Source organism: Pleurodeles waltl, chromosome 11 (genome assembly GCF_031143425.1).
Source record: "Pleurodeles waltl isolate 20211129_DDA chromosome 11, aPleWal1.hap1.20221129, whole genome shotgun sequence".
Taxonomy (NCBI): Eukaryota; Metazoa; Chordata; class Amphibia; order Caudata; family Salamandridae; genus Pleurodeles; species Pleurodeles waltl.
The window spans coordinates 85,257,237-85,273,429 of record NC_090450.1 but is presented as its reverse complement, the minus strand read 5'-3'; the positions used below and the strand labels follow the sequence as shown (position 1 = coordinate 85,273,429).

Here is a 16,193-nt window from a genome sequence, read left to right as displayed (position 1 = left end):
GTATCGAAGCTGACTCCAGCTCTCTCAACCTCCTCGACCCATCCCACATCCTTCAGGTCAGCTAGAAACTCCTCTCTATGCCCCGGCTTGTCCTTGCAAGACCAATCTCAGCACGGTTGCGCACCACAGTTTTCTCTTCCCCACCACATCTTCTCGGGCTCCACTTATGCCTGTACTCTCCTTTTTAACTCATCTGCACCCGTCTGACCTGCTGCCTTCCCTGAGCCCTGCACTCTTCACTATGACTTGCTATGATCAGCAGCATCACCTCAGATCCCACAACCTTCTGCTCCTAGCCCAGAGCTCCCACCAGCCCCTCCTCTGCCTGATCCCTACACACCCTGTTGCCCTGCCCACTTTTGACCCCTTTGGCCCTCCCATGCACTTTGCTCCCTGGCAGCTCACTAAACTTTCCAACCCTTTTTATGTAGCTCCCTCCTTCTGCCTCAGCTCCCTTACCACGGTTCCCAGCATCCACCACCCTTCGTCCATCTATTATCTGGCCTTCTGACGGCAGCCCTTACTGCTCTCATAATACTCCTCTTCAGTCCTCTGTCAGCATTTTCTCTCCTTCATGGGCCTCTCATGCCACCCTCCACCCATGTGTAGAACAGGATAGGAGTCTGTATAGGCTGAGGACCCTGGCTTCCAAAACAATAGCATCTATTTTGCTACCGTAAGTGGATTGAGGAGACGGTTTCCATGTTTGTGCCTATTCGATATACGCTTTAAATTGTTCAGTAAAATATGGATGGGCAAAGACCTAATGGATATCTTTACCCGCGAGGAATGTGCAGTCTGTAAGAAACATGGCCCAGCTATGTCAACAAATGCAGTGCTTACTTAACGTTGCCTTTTTAGGGCATCACATACACAAATGTAAATATTTTACACCAGTAGTACTAGCCCTGGGGATAGCAGGCAATCAGAAAGGTGATAAGCACCCCCTAAAGTGACAACATACATAACTGTGGTGCCTGGAAAGGCTGGCGTAAATGTGGGAATTAAGGGTCTAATTCACATTAGAAAATTGGAATGTTGGGAGCTCCAATGGAGACAATGAAGTGCTCTGGGCTTTTACGGGCTGGTACAAGCCCGGAGCATCAACATGCCAATGTTCTTTGTTCACAGCAACAGCTGTGAACGAAGGCCCCTAGGAGCCCTAGAGGATTTTAATCCCCTCGAGCTCCATGGGGACTTTGTTTTATTTATAAGAACTTTTTGCCCTCTAGTGTCAGAATGTTCTAATAGCCTTATAGCCCTTGATAGCTGGGCTATACCAGTAATTAAAGTCCCTTTAATGGCCAGTATAGCCTGCTAATGCAGACTCTAAGACTATATTAGAACACTGGAATGTTGGGAGCTCCATTGAAGACAATGGACTGCTCTGGGCTTCTAATGGCTGGTAGAAGCCCAGAGCGCCAACATTCCAATGTTTTTTTCCCCAGATATTGCTGTGAACAAAGGCCTCACAGAGCCCGAAGGGATTTCAGACCCCTCGGGTTCCGTGAGGTCTTTGTTCTGTTTATTAAAACATTCTTCCCTCTAGTGGCCGAATGTTCTAATAGCCATGTAACCCTCCGTAGGTGGGCTATACCAGCATTAAAGTCCTACTCCCTTGTTAAAAGCCCTTGCCTTCTGCTCGGGCCTTTAACGCTGAAGTGGGCCTTTAATGGCCGGTATAGCCCACTACGGCAGGCTATAAAGCTATAAAAGAATTTGTGTTCGGGAAGTAATACTAGTGGAGTTGTCTTTCACATACTTTTAAATGCCTTTGAGAATCGGATCGAAATGTCCAACTCCTTAGAAGTAAAAGTGCATAGCGTGCACATACATGTCTAGGCGTAAGCACTGTCCATGAATGTAGTCACATTTTATTTAAATTTTAGATATTTTGGGACTAATTCACAAAGGCATGTTAAAGGATACTAAGGCATAATATTTTCTGTATTCCAAAATGCCTTTGTGAATAGAACTGTAGGTAAGGGAACACTCAAACATATGTACGTTTTAAGGATCTTTAGAAGAAGAGAGTTCTTAGCTGGGAAAAAGTGGTGAAAGTACATTTTGTTACTTTTCACCTTAAATCTAACTGTGGTCTCTGGATGATCTACATTCTTAACACCTTTTCATTTTTGTTCTTGTGGCTTTGTTAATCTACAAATTGGAAGTCTGCTCAACTCTTAGGATTCAATTTACTGTAAGAAGCTATCCAGGCCTCTAATGCTAAATCTGCGCACAGCACCCTGGAATAAATAGTTTTCGCGTGTTTAAATATTTACCAAGGAAGATATTAAGACTGACACAAACCCATAAAGAAACCTGAAAACGCAGCCATGTGATGAAGATGTCAAGGAAAGCTGAAACAAGAGTGCAATTACTGCCCCGTTTATTGCCTGGAAAGATACCGATGGTGACGTCTAACGCTAAAGGTCACTTGAAAAATAACCTTTGGGTTAGCAATTCAGCTAGAATGGAGGAATAACTCTTTCTGCTTGGGACAAAGGGTGTATCCTTTTTTAATAAATCAATAAACGTTTACTAAACCTGATCGCTTGATATGTTTGGGTATTGAATTTAACCAGCTAAGAAGAGAGCAGTAGGTAAATACCAAACGTATATGTTTGTACATGACTTTAAGGTTTTAATATGACCCAGAGAACTGAACAGCCTGATCCAGAGTTTTCCGGTGGAATTTCTGTCCACCAGTTTGGCGGATGTAGAGCCTCTGCCCCAGTGGAGGTGGAAAGTCTTCCACATTTAAGTTCTGCACCTGTCACCTGAGATTTCTCCATGGAAGTAGCTGTTTCCTCCATGGGGAAGTCACTTCCCACAATATGTGGGCTGTGTGTCGGAAATGTCACTTTCCACATGGACACTGCAAGTTTACCCTTAAATTGGTCTGAAAGGGTGGGAGTGATGCCTTCATCAAAGCCACATATTTTGTCCCCTTATCATGTAGTTGTGTTCCCAATCATGTTAAGAGAGAATGCTCACCTTTCTGAGAAGGTCCAACACCACTACTGTGGTGGACTTTCACATGGTTACCTCCACCTTCCATGGTGACGGGGCCATTCTCCGTCAGCTGGGAGAACCCTTCACCATTTGTGACGGTGTTGCAACTGCAATATAGTGTACCCAATGATGACAATAGCCGGTGGGTCTCTGCCAGTGCTGTCCACCAGAGATGCTGATGAAGTATCCGATGTTTTTATGGCTGATCCTCCATTGCCTCCCTTCTTTCAGTCAGTATCATGTCTCTCTTCCGCATTCCTTTGAGTTTTGATTGAACCCTTCTATTTTACAAAACTGCTGTGTTTTTTAGTATAATTTTACTTTTGTGATTTTACCATATCTCTGCAGGAAACTGCAGGTATCTTACCTTGCTTCCACTCTGTTCATAGCCAGGAGCAGTTAGTTCACGCGTGTGTGCCTCTGTTGTGGGTGTTGAAGGCTGGAGACTACCCCTCTGTGCTCCGCACAAAGGCCGTGCCTGCAGAACTGCCAAGAGGGGCACTTGACAAGGGAAGCCATCCTATACCAGTTCTATGTACTTGGAGAACCTTGCAGCATCCCTGTGGGTGAAATCTTTCTCTTTAAGACCAATTTACAATATGTTCGTGGTGTGCTGTACCTAAAGGTCTCATGAAACCGCGATACAGCACTTGAAATGTAAGCTGTGGATGACGGTATTTAACAGGTACGCAATTACCTCACCATTACACATGTCATGCATCGGAATATGGGATAATGCATAACATCACTGTATACAACATTCGGCAAAACAATTTGCACCACGTTTTCCTACTAAAAAGTGTACAGACAGAAAACCCGCGGGTGGGCAATTTACCCTCCTGATTCAGGGGCAAACTCATACTTCCACCGGACTCGGGATTTACAAGGGGATTCCATTTTCTCTTAAAACTCAAGCAAATCATGCAGAAAAAACCAACACTTCACCTTTAATACAGCATAAGCCTACACAGACACCTTGACTAATTTCCACACTTTCTCTGACCAAGGTCTATATCAAGAAAGATTCCCACAAAGAGCTGGAAAGTTCTGCATGCTGTCTGTGAAAGCTAGGACATCCGTTGAAAGAGTTATGGATTTAAGACTTTTCTAAATACTATGGCTATATTCAATATTTTTTTTTAAATAGCACAGACCGGGCAATAATACAACCAATATGCTACAGTTATAATATTGCTAAGAAGTGACCCATATATGTGCCACCCTTAAAGATGCACTCTATTCTGCAGCACCATAGATCTCATTTTATGCTCTGACTACTACAGCCTTCATCCATGTGGATCAGTAACCCCCCCAATTGTCTTTTGAACCCCCTCTAGAGACCACAGTTCTTGTGAGTCCAGTCTTTCTCATCATGCTTCTCCCCCAATAACCTCTTTACCCGTATGTGCTGCCCACCCGCTGGTCCCAGTGCCCGCACTCACTCAGCAATGACCTTGATCCGTAGGGCCCAGCGACGAAGTTGGGCTCATTTGACCCTCCTTTCACAGCCCTGTTCCCTCCCGCTGTGCTTCTGATGTGGTGCTCTTCCTGGGGTCCAGCCAAGCCTGTCCCCAGTGCTTGCAGTGGTCTGTGGGTTAGAGGTGAGCCCACAAGGTTTCCTGTGCTGTTTCCTGCTGCCCGTAGTTCTCCTGACATATTGTGTCTAGCATGTATAGGGTTGTTCGCTAGGGGTGTAGACTTTTAGGAGTGCATCACCATAGGCACGTCTACCTGCATACCCGCACATATTCGTACATTAATATAGAGTATTAATGTAAAGCACTGGATAGACCTTGGGATTCTCTGCCTCATTACCCTGAGAGAGTCTAATTCTACAACAGGGAACCTGTTTCCCATTAGGCAGTAGATTGGAGACTTATTACTTGATGAGAACCCACATCCTTTCCAACTGAAAACAGATTTTCTTACATTTGGGAGAATTGGGTACAGAGGCTGGTCAAAGGCAGTGTGCAGCAGGGATTGGGCGCCTGCGTTTGAGTTGAGTGCAGGGCTTAGCATCCACCAGCGGGTGGCCTTCATCCTAGTTCCTCTACGTTGGTACAGAACTCCTCTGTGGCTTACAATATACTTATGTGCACCGTGGGATACTTTATCCCATATAACCTTGGACCACATGCTGAAATAGTAATGCTTTATTTACAATGACAAAATTGACAATGATATTTATATGTCTTAATAAAAGTCAAACTACAACTGGTGAATGGTGAATTTTCGTTTTTTTTTGTTTTTAAATATTAGTTCTTATGGTATTTCAACACCTACCTGTAACATCATTTTGGTTCAGGTGATGTCAGAAACTATGAGGGTAGAGGTGGAGTGTTTTTCAAATTTCTCCAGAACCTTGGGATTGCAAACTATTGCCATATTCCACATGGTTACCATGATGTAATTCATATTTTATATGTATATTTTAAAATAATTAGATTGTAAAATAAGTTGTTTTCTTCACAGTGCAGCTAACAATGGGTACTGACTGATATTAGATTTTTCCGGTTTTGTTTACCTAACATGAGTAAACTGTTGATAAAATAATGGACAATGGTAAGGTCAGTGAATTTATACATTTCTGTAGCTGTAGTGTTTACCCGATAGATATTGATTTACGGCATTTGCCACATAATTTACAAAATTTGGAAATTTCATTAAAAATTTATCTAGCTAAAATTGAGGAAGATAAGGCTGCCAGAGAATGCGACCAGCACTCAAACATGTAACAATTTGCATGTTTTAAACAATATTTAGATTAATTTATTATTGAGGTGCAAACGATTTGCGAAAAACAAAAATAGAAACAGACCTGGTTCAAGGCATTTTTCAAAAGATTAAGGATAGTGGACAGTATAACAATGACAGGCTAACAAAGTGCCAAAAGATGTACATGAGTGAAAATAGAATTGTTCAAAGTATGACTCATAGTATTTGAATATGTGGGAAAATCTCATGTTGGTGAATAAGTAAGCAAATTTAATTAGGATTGAAATTCTGGTCGAAGAAGTATCAAATTGAATGATGGCCAGATCCATGGTTGTAAATCAGCATTCTGTTAACAGTGGGAACATGTGCACAACTTTTTTAAAGGACGTAAATCACAGGTGTAACAGAGTTTTTGAAAGATAGAATGGAAATAAAAATGGAGTCCAGATAGCTGTAATATGACCCTCCCTGGAAGCGGAGGTTAGTGAAAACGCTTTTAAATGTACGTTGCGTGCATGCTCCCAGGTGAGTGTGTGCTCATGCAAAAGAGTGTGTATACGAGTGAATGCGTGTTTGTGTAACCATGTGTGTGATTGAAAGTAAAGATGAAATGGTGTCTGATGTCACTTCCGCTACTCCTGGCATTTTGGTGAATTGGCGTCCCTGCCACTGGGCCCCTAGTTATCCTCAGTTGAGATGCCCCCTTTCAGTAAAGTTAGCTACTGGTAAATTTCGTGCACCTTTAACTGGACGGAGACCAGAAGTTCATCCTGTGGAGGTCACTGGCCAGCTGCCTGCTTGTGAACTACTTTGGGTATCAACATCCGGAAATAAGTGCCATTTTTTCTAAAAAAGGTGCATCTAACATAGCTTTCGAGCACTCTGATTCAGAAGCCATTTGGTTGTTCAGCTTATCTTACTCACGGAAAATACCTCCTGCTGTTCAGTACCCACAGCAAAGAAATATTTAATTCACACAGAGAAATGGAAAAGAAGTCGCCCCTTTCTGGAATATCCAAATAAGGCATCCTCTCCTCTCTTCCGGTGATGCTAACAGGAAAGGGATAGATGGGGTGCTTTTGGTGACACAGACCATGATCCTTTTAGACTGTGTGATTTTAAGAGGCTAGATTTCCTTGTGGATATCAACACATTTCACTGATGAAAGACACATCTAAATGGGAGCCTTGAAACCATAAGGCGGGAGGTGCTTTTAACGCTGTGGACAAGAATATCACAGATCTCTCTCCGAGCCAATTGGGCTCGGTCGTGTATTGCACACCTTCCCCTCGAGTGTGGACAAGCTTCCCCAGCCCCAGTACAGGGCACATGAACCAATTAGCACAAGTGTATCCATGCCCCTGAAAGGAACTTTAGCAATATCTTCTGTTGCTTCGAGCTATGCATTGGAAGTCGACCTTGAAAGGGTAAGCCGTGGGTGGTGGCATTAATCCTTGCAGCCCCCCAAAAAACACACAAGACAGACGAATACAAAAGTTGAAAGCACCAAAGCCCACATTTATCCCCTTTAATAGATAATTGCAATATATATTGAAAAAATCCTGACATTCACCGTGGGAAATTGCTCACTAGATGGTAAAGTTCTTGATAAGAGCACAGGCTTTCCTCAAGAAAGCATCTCTCAAAAAAGACAATAATGACTGTCTTTTTAGGGTAATTAGTGCTGTGTTTCAGACACCCAGGCTTCCAAGTTTCGGTTATTTTTATAAATATGACATTCCAGTGCCTGGCAGCTGGGATAGTATCTTAGCTTAGTGTGCAAGGGGAGTAGGCGTTACCCTTAGTGCAGTAGGTGTAGTGGCACCGGGCCCATCAAATCTTGATAATTGCCGTATTTTACTGCCAAAATAGCAAATGGTCCATGTTCCTTACTTGCACCAGGGCCAAATAACTCTGGAAGCACCAGTGTTATTTGAATTGCCTTGGATACCAATCTTAGCATTTGAAATCTTTTTTCATATTTCATGGGCCTAAACCCAGGGTGTCCAAGGTTGTTTCTAGAGGGTCGCAATCACGCCAGCTTTCAAGTCAACCACTGACTATGCCAGTAAATTCCATTAAGTAAGTAGTTCCAGTGGCTTTCCTAAAATCTAGGGGTGGACACAGTCGTTCAAGATCAACTTCGGGGACCCTTGAGGTAAACCATCATTCATTGACCGCGCTGTAATGCTGCAGTTTGTTTTCTGTCTGAAACAAGATATGGCAATCAGCGCACACCTATCCTTGGCTTGCCTCTGGATCATCTAGGATTTCCTTTGTTACCCCTAATGTCTGGGGTCAGGAAGCCAGTGGCAGAACAGAAACAAAATATAAGTCTAAAGTCAATGTTTGCTATATTTCCCTCTCCATGACCTCAAAACTGCATACTCCTGTTGTTCCCAATTCTGACCCCCTAAAGTAAAATTCCCCACTTCTCGAAACGAAGCCTACGCTATGGAAATGGTTGTCCGCCCCTTGGCCCTGACATTACTAGTTCTAATAGGATTTCTTGACATTAAAAGTAACAGACCCTCCTCTTAGGCATTGCAGTTCTTATTCCCCAGAGCTAGGAGTGGGCTGAGTAGAAGGCTCCATATAACACTCATCACTGGAACTTTCCTCCCTGGTCATTCGCACAGCTCACAATGATAAATCACAGTCTTAACTCCCCGTCTGTGGCGACAGCTATATCATGGCAATTAATTCACGGAAGCATTGTATTATTGTATACATTTCTGTGCACACAAAATCTTTACATCCTTTCCCATTGAAGGTAATTAATGCTCCTTCTATCAGTCTGTGTCAGATACAATCGTGAGCCACACCAGTAGGTGGCAAGAGGAGGAAACCCATTTATCCCCTAATTTAGTTATCTGCAATTCAGTGTAACTTGACCTGCTCTGGGGGCTGCTTCTTGGCCTTCTTAGAATAATCAGCACATTTGGTTCAATCTTCCTATGAATATCTTCACAGTTGATCTGCAGTAGGATCAGTCATTCTCTCCTGTTTAGCGGAAATGCATATGATGGTTTTGGGGCAAAAAGAATAGCAACACAACTAGCTGGAAGCTGTGTACATTACCTTCTAATTTCTGTTTTTACCATTTTCCAAATAATATAATCTGGATTTTGCTCTGTTCCATCCTTCTTAATCCTGCTCTGGAGCTGGCTCAAAATGGCAAGTGGGGCCAGAGGAATCACCGATAAATAAACGAATGGTGAGCACCACTTTGTGCAGCGCATTGCAAGGACACTGCTTACTTACTCCGCCAACCTTCTGAGGGGCCGCCCAAATAGCCTTCTGAAAACTCAGGCTACTGTGGTGACAGATGACTCCTCCAAGGGGTGCGGTGCTGATCTGGGAACCATGATGAGACGGGGCCTTAGCTTCATGTGAAAGCAGCACCTGCATGTGAATGTGCTGAAGCTGAGGGCAGTACGCTTTGCCTTGAAGGCCAGTTTGCCTTTATTCAGGGATAAACATTTAGATTGTGTCAGACAACACCACTAGTGTCCATTATATCAATATGTAGAGTGGGGTTGTGAACCTTATGTTGAAAGGTGATTTGTCTCTGGATTTAGGCACGGTGATGGGCGTTCCCAGTAGACATTTATTTTGCAGGTGGCCTTGTTATTGGGCCCAGGCGTAATCTCCATTTTAGATTTCCTTTTTAACTTTAAATTTTTTTAATGACATATTTTCCTCTAACATAAGAATGTGCTACATACACATTTATTTTTGGTAGGCATTGCCACCCTGTAGACTGCACATTTAGTTCTAGGTTCATACAGTGAAAATGCGATGCTCTTGTTTTATTTATTGTGCTCGTGTGAGACAACTTGTTTCATCTTGACAAACCAAAGAAGCTATTCTTCACCTGTGCCACAGTGCGATAAGGACATTGTTTTATTATATAAACAGCATCCATGCTAGGCTCGGTGAAAGGAGAACTTCACGCTGATGTTACCAAGTAACCACTGTAAACTGAGCTGCGGCCCTTCTGACTCCAACCTTTGATAGTCCGCACACTTAGACCGGTTCCCAATAGATCTGGCAAAGCGTACTTCCGCTATGCTCTCGTTAGTATAGCATCAGTGACAAATATGTGTAAGATAACATCAGTAACAATTAACACGGTTGAATTGTTTAAATGTTTCACGATTCTAATAATGCTTATTACAATGATGTTTCATCTGCGTAATTATAGCAGCTCATGTTTTCTTAACAAGAATACAATCATTTTAATAAATGTTTTGAAAATGCATTTTCGTATCTTTCTTATTCTTACCCTGGGCAAGCAAAAGTAAGAAATGAAAGGGCTAAATCTGTTTCTACACATTCCTTGGGAATCACAGTGGTCAATTCAAAGATTACAAAGGGTACAAAATGCAGCGGCTCGTCTGCTGCTAAATATTCCTAGACAGCACTCGATACGGCCAGGAATTGTTTCCCTACACTGGCTCCCGGTAGCGGAAAGGATTCAGTTCAAGACCCTTTGCCACTTTCATAGATCCATATTTGATAAGGGACCTGAAATGCTGAAAACACTGGCGCAGGTTTATATTCCAGCCAGGCCACTTAGATCCTCCTCAGCTAATCTGGCCATAGTTCCAACAGCGAGGAAAGCCAGATGGGGAGGAAGATCGCTAGCATACCAAGGTGCTTTGCTTTGGAATAATCTCCCTCTCAAGATGAGAGCAAACCCTCAAGAGATGTCGTTTAGGAAGGAACTGAAGACTTGGCTATTTAAAATTTAAATCTCCTGTATAAACATAAACAGTATGTCACCGCCATGGCAGTATAAGCGCTACGAGGCCGTTGGGCAGTTAGGCGCTATATAAACCATTATAACATAACATAACATAACATAACATCTAATACACAGTATGACTAAACTCGTAGGAACCGCATAACATTCTTGATGGGAGACCAGATGTCCTCGTTTGTCTGTCTGGAGGACCACGAGTTAGAAGTACATCCTGAAGTGATGGATCCAATCCTCTCCATATTGGTGTCTTCTTTTGTGAATCTGTAAGGAAATGGCTCTTTTTGGCATGCTCACCCCCACAATTTTTGACTGAGGCTGCTGATTTTTTGACTGAGAGTGCAGTAAGTCCTGCTGACCAGACCTTAGTGCCAGTGTTCTAACCCCTTACAAAGTGTATGTCAAATTGGACAACCCCAATTGGCAGGGACTGATTTACCTATAAGTCCCTAGTATATAGGATCCAGGGCATGTAAGGCAAATTGTCCACCCAAGGTTTGCAGCATTGATTGTGCCTCCCTGTGTGTGACAAAGGTCAAAATGGCTCCCAGCCTGACACTGCAGACAGTAAGGGCAGTATTCTTAACTGCTAGTTCGACTTTGCCATTTAAACCAACAGCAAAGCCCTCAATCCCCTTAACAAAATATGTATCTCCCCTACTGGAGGCCTACTGAGCCCTAAGGCAGGGAGCCGTATATTGTAAAAAGGGAAATGTATTTTTCATATGTTCCAACAGCAAAGCTTCCAAATTGTTGTTTTGCTGTGGATGAGTTAGTACCCCATTGGCTAACACTGTTACTGGCTGACCACTCAGCTCTGCTAACTTGTGAATGGGACTACTCAAATGGGTATCAAATTAATGGTGACATTATACCCGACTTGATGCCCCAATTGAATTTAATAAGTATACAAAACAATGACGGGAAGAATGCTTAAATTAATTTCAGCTACTGGTAATCACTCAGGCCACATCCCAATCCATCATTACTCTGCACACTATCCCACCGCAGTTTGGACCCTGATATGCAAATCAGTCCTTACCCTGCTCTAGTTGGAACAGTCTGGCCCAAACTGCTAATCTAGGTCCTCCCGGAACCGGAACACATGCAACCCAGGACTGGTTTTTCCCTAGCTATGGGCTCACCGGACAGCTACAGCTTGGTTCTTGTGACACAGTATGCGAGGGACCCATGTCTGGGCATAACTTTCCAAATCGGGTAATACAATAATTATACAAATCAGTGTTTTAATTTAATGACACTTTTATGAAAACTCAATGTTTCGAAAGTTGTCACTCTGTCACCTTGTTTGTGAAGTGCTCTCACACGCCAACGGACTACCAGACAGCCTGCTACCCTTCTGGGAAGTTGTGTAAATGACTTCCAGGCTCTGGAAATGTAGCAGCCTGCTATAGGGAGACGTGCTAGCTCCCCCTTACAGGAAACCACTCACAGTGTAGGTCCAATAGGCAAGCTTTAAAGGCAAAGCCCCCTTTGGTGGACAAATGGCAACCACGCTCCTAAGGGTTGCCCCTTTGTGGTAGACAAGCTGGCAGTGGGAACAAAGAGGGGAGACCAGTGCCAAAACTCTTTTTCCTGTGGGCATGTAGCTCACAGGTAGACTGATCCTCAATAGCCAAAAATTTCACCTGAGCTTACCATACCCAGGAGTGTTATCTGAGTCCAGGTTGGTCACCCCAAGAGGGACACCAGCCTCCACCAAAGAATACTGCTGGGGCGGCTGTGGATGGAGACCGGTAACCCAGCAGCAGCTTGCCTTCTATTGGCTCAAACAGGACTTTGTGGGACCCTGACCTCTGTGGCCAAAGTAGCCGTACCTGAGCCATGGACCAAGGAGTAACCACAAAGTCACCCTCACTGACTGCACAACACACACTGCATCCTTGAGCATCCTCCATCTCCTGCATCTGCAGCATCAGGGCCACTCCTTTGAAGTCTATGGCAGTCGACCTGTAAAGTTCAAAACGGGGCTGAAAAACGCTTTTGTGCCGGGTAACTGTCCGACTACTCCTTAGTGACCCCCCTGACCTTCTCCCTCTTTAATTTGGTTGCTCCAGAGTAGTCAAACGCAACTCTTACAAACTTTTCAAAACTTTATAAACTTTACATTTGCCAGTGCTTGTTTGCAGTTGAACTGAGATTTATATTTTCTTCAGTAGATTTTGCTCATCTTGATCTCTAAAAATGTGTAAAAATATAATCTATTTTTATAAATTGGTGTTGGATTTATTTTGTGTTGTGTGACTCATATTTCGTTGATTGGTATGATTAACTCCTTTACACTAGTATATTTGTTTGAGCCAGCTGCTCAAAGCCACAGCTTCCCAGGGTTGAGCTAGAGGTTTTACAAATGAGCCTGACTGAACCCAAGACAGTTTTTTGTGTATGTACTACATGGTAAGTTTGCACAATCAGACCATATAATAAATCCAAATCCTCACTGTATCTCTTCATCAGGGCCCATATTAACCAGCTCCCTCATTTTGGTGACATTGACTTGCTCTTGGATATTTCCCTCGAACATGCTTTCAGGTTGAGCCAGTGTCAGTGCCTGCCATGCACATTTCTGCAGATCTCACTCATCTCCAAAGTACTGTGAAAAGTGTAGAAAGATAATGTGCAGCTGATTCTGATCACCCTGGGAGAAGAAGACATGGTAAGCCAATCTATTGGCTTTCAGCACTCAGCCACCTCTTCTCCACCCCCACGGAGCAGGCTGCTGCTGCAGCAGGAAAGTCAGGCCTTCCACCCAATACCCAGACATTGTGTCCACGTATAAATTTGAAGGGTTCCAGCTAGAATCACTTTCTTATGAGGTCTCTGATGTCAACTTTGTGACAAGCCAACCTGCTACCAACTTAAACCTATGCAGGCCACTGTACCAGGTTGTTCAGTGGTGACAGGGAGAAGGCAATAATCCCTTTTTTAAATTGCCTGTCTGACTTCTTGAGTATTGCACTTTCCCTTACTGAGTTGTATCTGACAGTGGCTATAGTTATAGGCTTTCTGACAGCACGATCTGCATTTCTGTGCATTCTAACCAACCTTCTTTGTGTAGATTACCACTTAAGACTTGGTTTTAAAATGTATGATTTACTTGTTTCCTTTAACTTCATTTGTTGTTTATCAGTGCAGTTTGCTACTCTATAACGTTTCGTGACAGCATCTCCGTTCAAGCCATTCCACAGTTGCCTGATTTGGCTTTTACTCTAAAACGGTTCTGTTGGTGGCAATTAACTCTACTAACTGGGTTGGGGAACTTCTGCCTCTCTCGATTTGTCCACCTTCACCTGTTTCTTATTCAGATAAATTGGACTTATGTACCTATTCATCCTTCTTCCCAAAATGGCCTCTGCATTTCATACAGGCCTGTCTATCAACGTGCATCTTTTTTTCCTAATCCACATCCAGCCACGAAGGAGGAATTACTGCATAGGCTGGACCGCAGATGCACAATGTCACACTAGTTGACCATATCTGCTATACCATGATAGACATTCCTAAGGGTATTCATGCTCTTCCTACCAGGGCTGTGGCTCTTTTCATAAGTGCCTTAGTTGCCGACATCTGCCGGACTGCTATGTGGCCACCCTTACAAACGTTTACCAAGTACTAATGCCTCTCGTCTCAGGCATGATGTGGTAGGTAGATTGCCTTAGCGGTGTTTCATGATGTCCTTGATTAACTGGCAATAGTCACCAGGGTACTGCTTTGGGACTAATTCATAAGGTAAGGAATCAGTTGCAAGATGTATCCATCAGAAGAAAAAAAAGCTTACAATTGGACCACTACTTCTGGTGGATACATAATCTTCCCACAGAGTCCCCACTTCTCTCTGGTGAGCTAGTGGTGTGAGTAATACAATTTCAAGGTATTTTATGTGCTGTATTTTTCATTGTCATGGCTCTATCAGTTTCCCTCCACACTGCCTGATGGGGGAAAGAGTAAAAAGATCAGGAATTGATGCTAGTCTCCTAGCTGGTACTAATATTCTGCAGGGATGTGCCAGCACTGGACAGCCATTGCTGGGAAATAGGTTTTCTGGACTAGTCAGAAGGCTGTGACCAGTCATAAGGTGAGGAATCTGTGGGAAGATTATGTATCCACCAGAACTATTGTTACAGAAGGTAATTATTGACTTCTTTATTTTATAAACTATATTACACAAGGACTGTTTCTTTTGTGTTTTTATTCAAATTATAATTGTCGAAACAAATAGTTGGAAACCTTGCGTGCTTACGGTGCTGGACGCCGACAAGCACTTCCAATTGGTTGAACCTTTTGGAATACGTTCTGCACCTGTTGGACAAAAACAACTCTTTGGGCAAGAAAATTGATAAAGACTGACTTTTTTTTAAAGTTCCCACTGAAAGAACTGTCCCTCCTATAAAATAGGAATTGTGGAAGGGTGATAAAGCAACTTTCACAAAAATCACACAAAGCATAGTTTCACACCACGCTCCTGAAGAGGGAGAGAAGGTATCCTGTCATCTAACTTGTTAGGTATCCTGTCATCTAACTTGTTCAGCCACCTTGATTGCACGGCCTCAAAAGTAATCTAAGTTAAGGTAAGTAGCTGTGGAATTAGTATAGTAAATCTACACCTACACATGTATGCTTACTGTGACAATATGTTGATAATTGATATTGTGAAGTTGATATTTTGATAATTCAATACTACTGACTTTGATATTTTGACATTCAACCCACTATATGTGCATTTTCCAAAAAAAAAGATAGATAGCGGATGGATCGAGAAACTAGCACTGTTAAAATTTCTACTCATCATTATGCCACACTATTTCTTCTCGTTTTCCTTTTCTAGTTTTTGGCCTCAATGAAGTGCGATGGTGTGTTATCACCGATGGGGAAAGTCAAAAATGTGAGGGCATGAGAGGTGCCTTCGCAAGTGCCAACATCCCCCCCGCGCTGTCTTGTGTCAAGGCCTCCTCTGGACTGGACTGCGCGCAGATGATATCGGTAAATTTTAGTTTTCTGAAATTTATTAGCAAAACTATATCCCTCTATTTGACAAATCAATCTGATCAGGGCACAGTCTTTGCCGGGCACAATGGATATTTTCCGTACACCTGCTCTCGTTCCCAACCTGCATTTCATCACCTACAACTGTAGCGCTGTTTATGTGCTCCAGTGCAGGCGGAGAAATGTCCATCGGCAGAAAGAACGCGGCCTGAAGTCCATGTACCTCTATACCCTGAAATTGCTGCTACCTCGTTAGCAAATTGATGCTACATAGCCCTACATTGCATAGCAAGTAGAGGCCAAAGATTGTGTTTTACGCCAGTGTGATTGACCTGCGGCCAAAGAGTAACTGAACACTGTGTTGTGAATGATGATAATTTTGCAGAAAGTAGGTCTGTTGGCAATGGGTTAGGTCTGTAAGTTTCGCACAGTTGAGTAATTTATTAAATAATTGATCTGTGTTCATGTACAATCCTTGGCATTGCCTAGTAGAGGTAACACTGATCCTAATGAGATGACTCAGACTGTTCAAAAAGTTGAACTTAGGTTTTCAAATACCTTAATTTGTGAATGTATACTTTCAATTGGTATTCACAAAATGTAAACATAAACTGATAAATCATTTGCTTGCACCTAACATTATGCCATTGTGGGCAATATTACGTGTGTGAGGTTTTACTCAGTGGGTTTGGTT

The 16,193-nt window shown here is 43.0% G+C and overlaps 1 protein-coding gene across 2 annotated transcripts in view; it reads left to right on the top strand.

Annotated features, from left to right (window-relative positions):
- Positions 1-16,193, top strand: part of MELTF (melanotransferrin) — a 133,006-nt gene that overhangs the window by 13,006 nt on the left and 103,807 nt on the right. For both annotated transcript variants that reach the window (XM_069213147.1, XM_069213146.1), the window contains exon 2: positions 15,342-15,496. In XM_069213147.1, the coding sequence (XP_069069248.1) occupies positions 15,342-15,496 (155 nt within the window). The remainder of the gene's footprint in view (positions 1-15,341; positions 15,497-16,193) is intronic.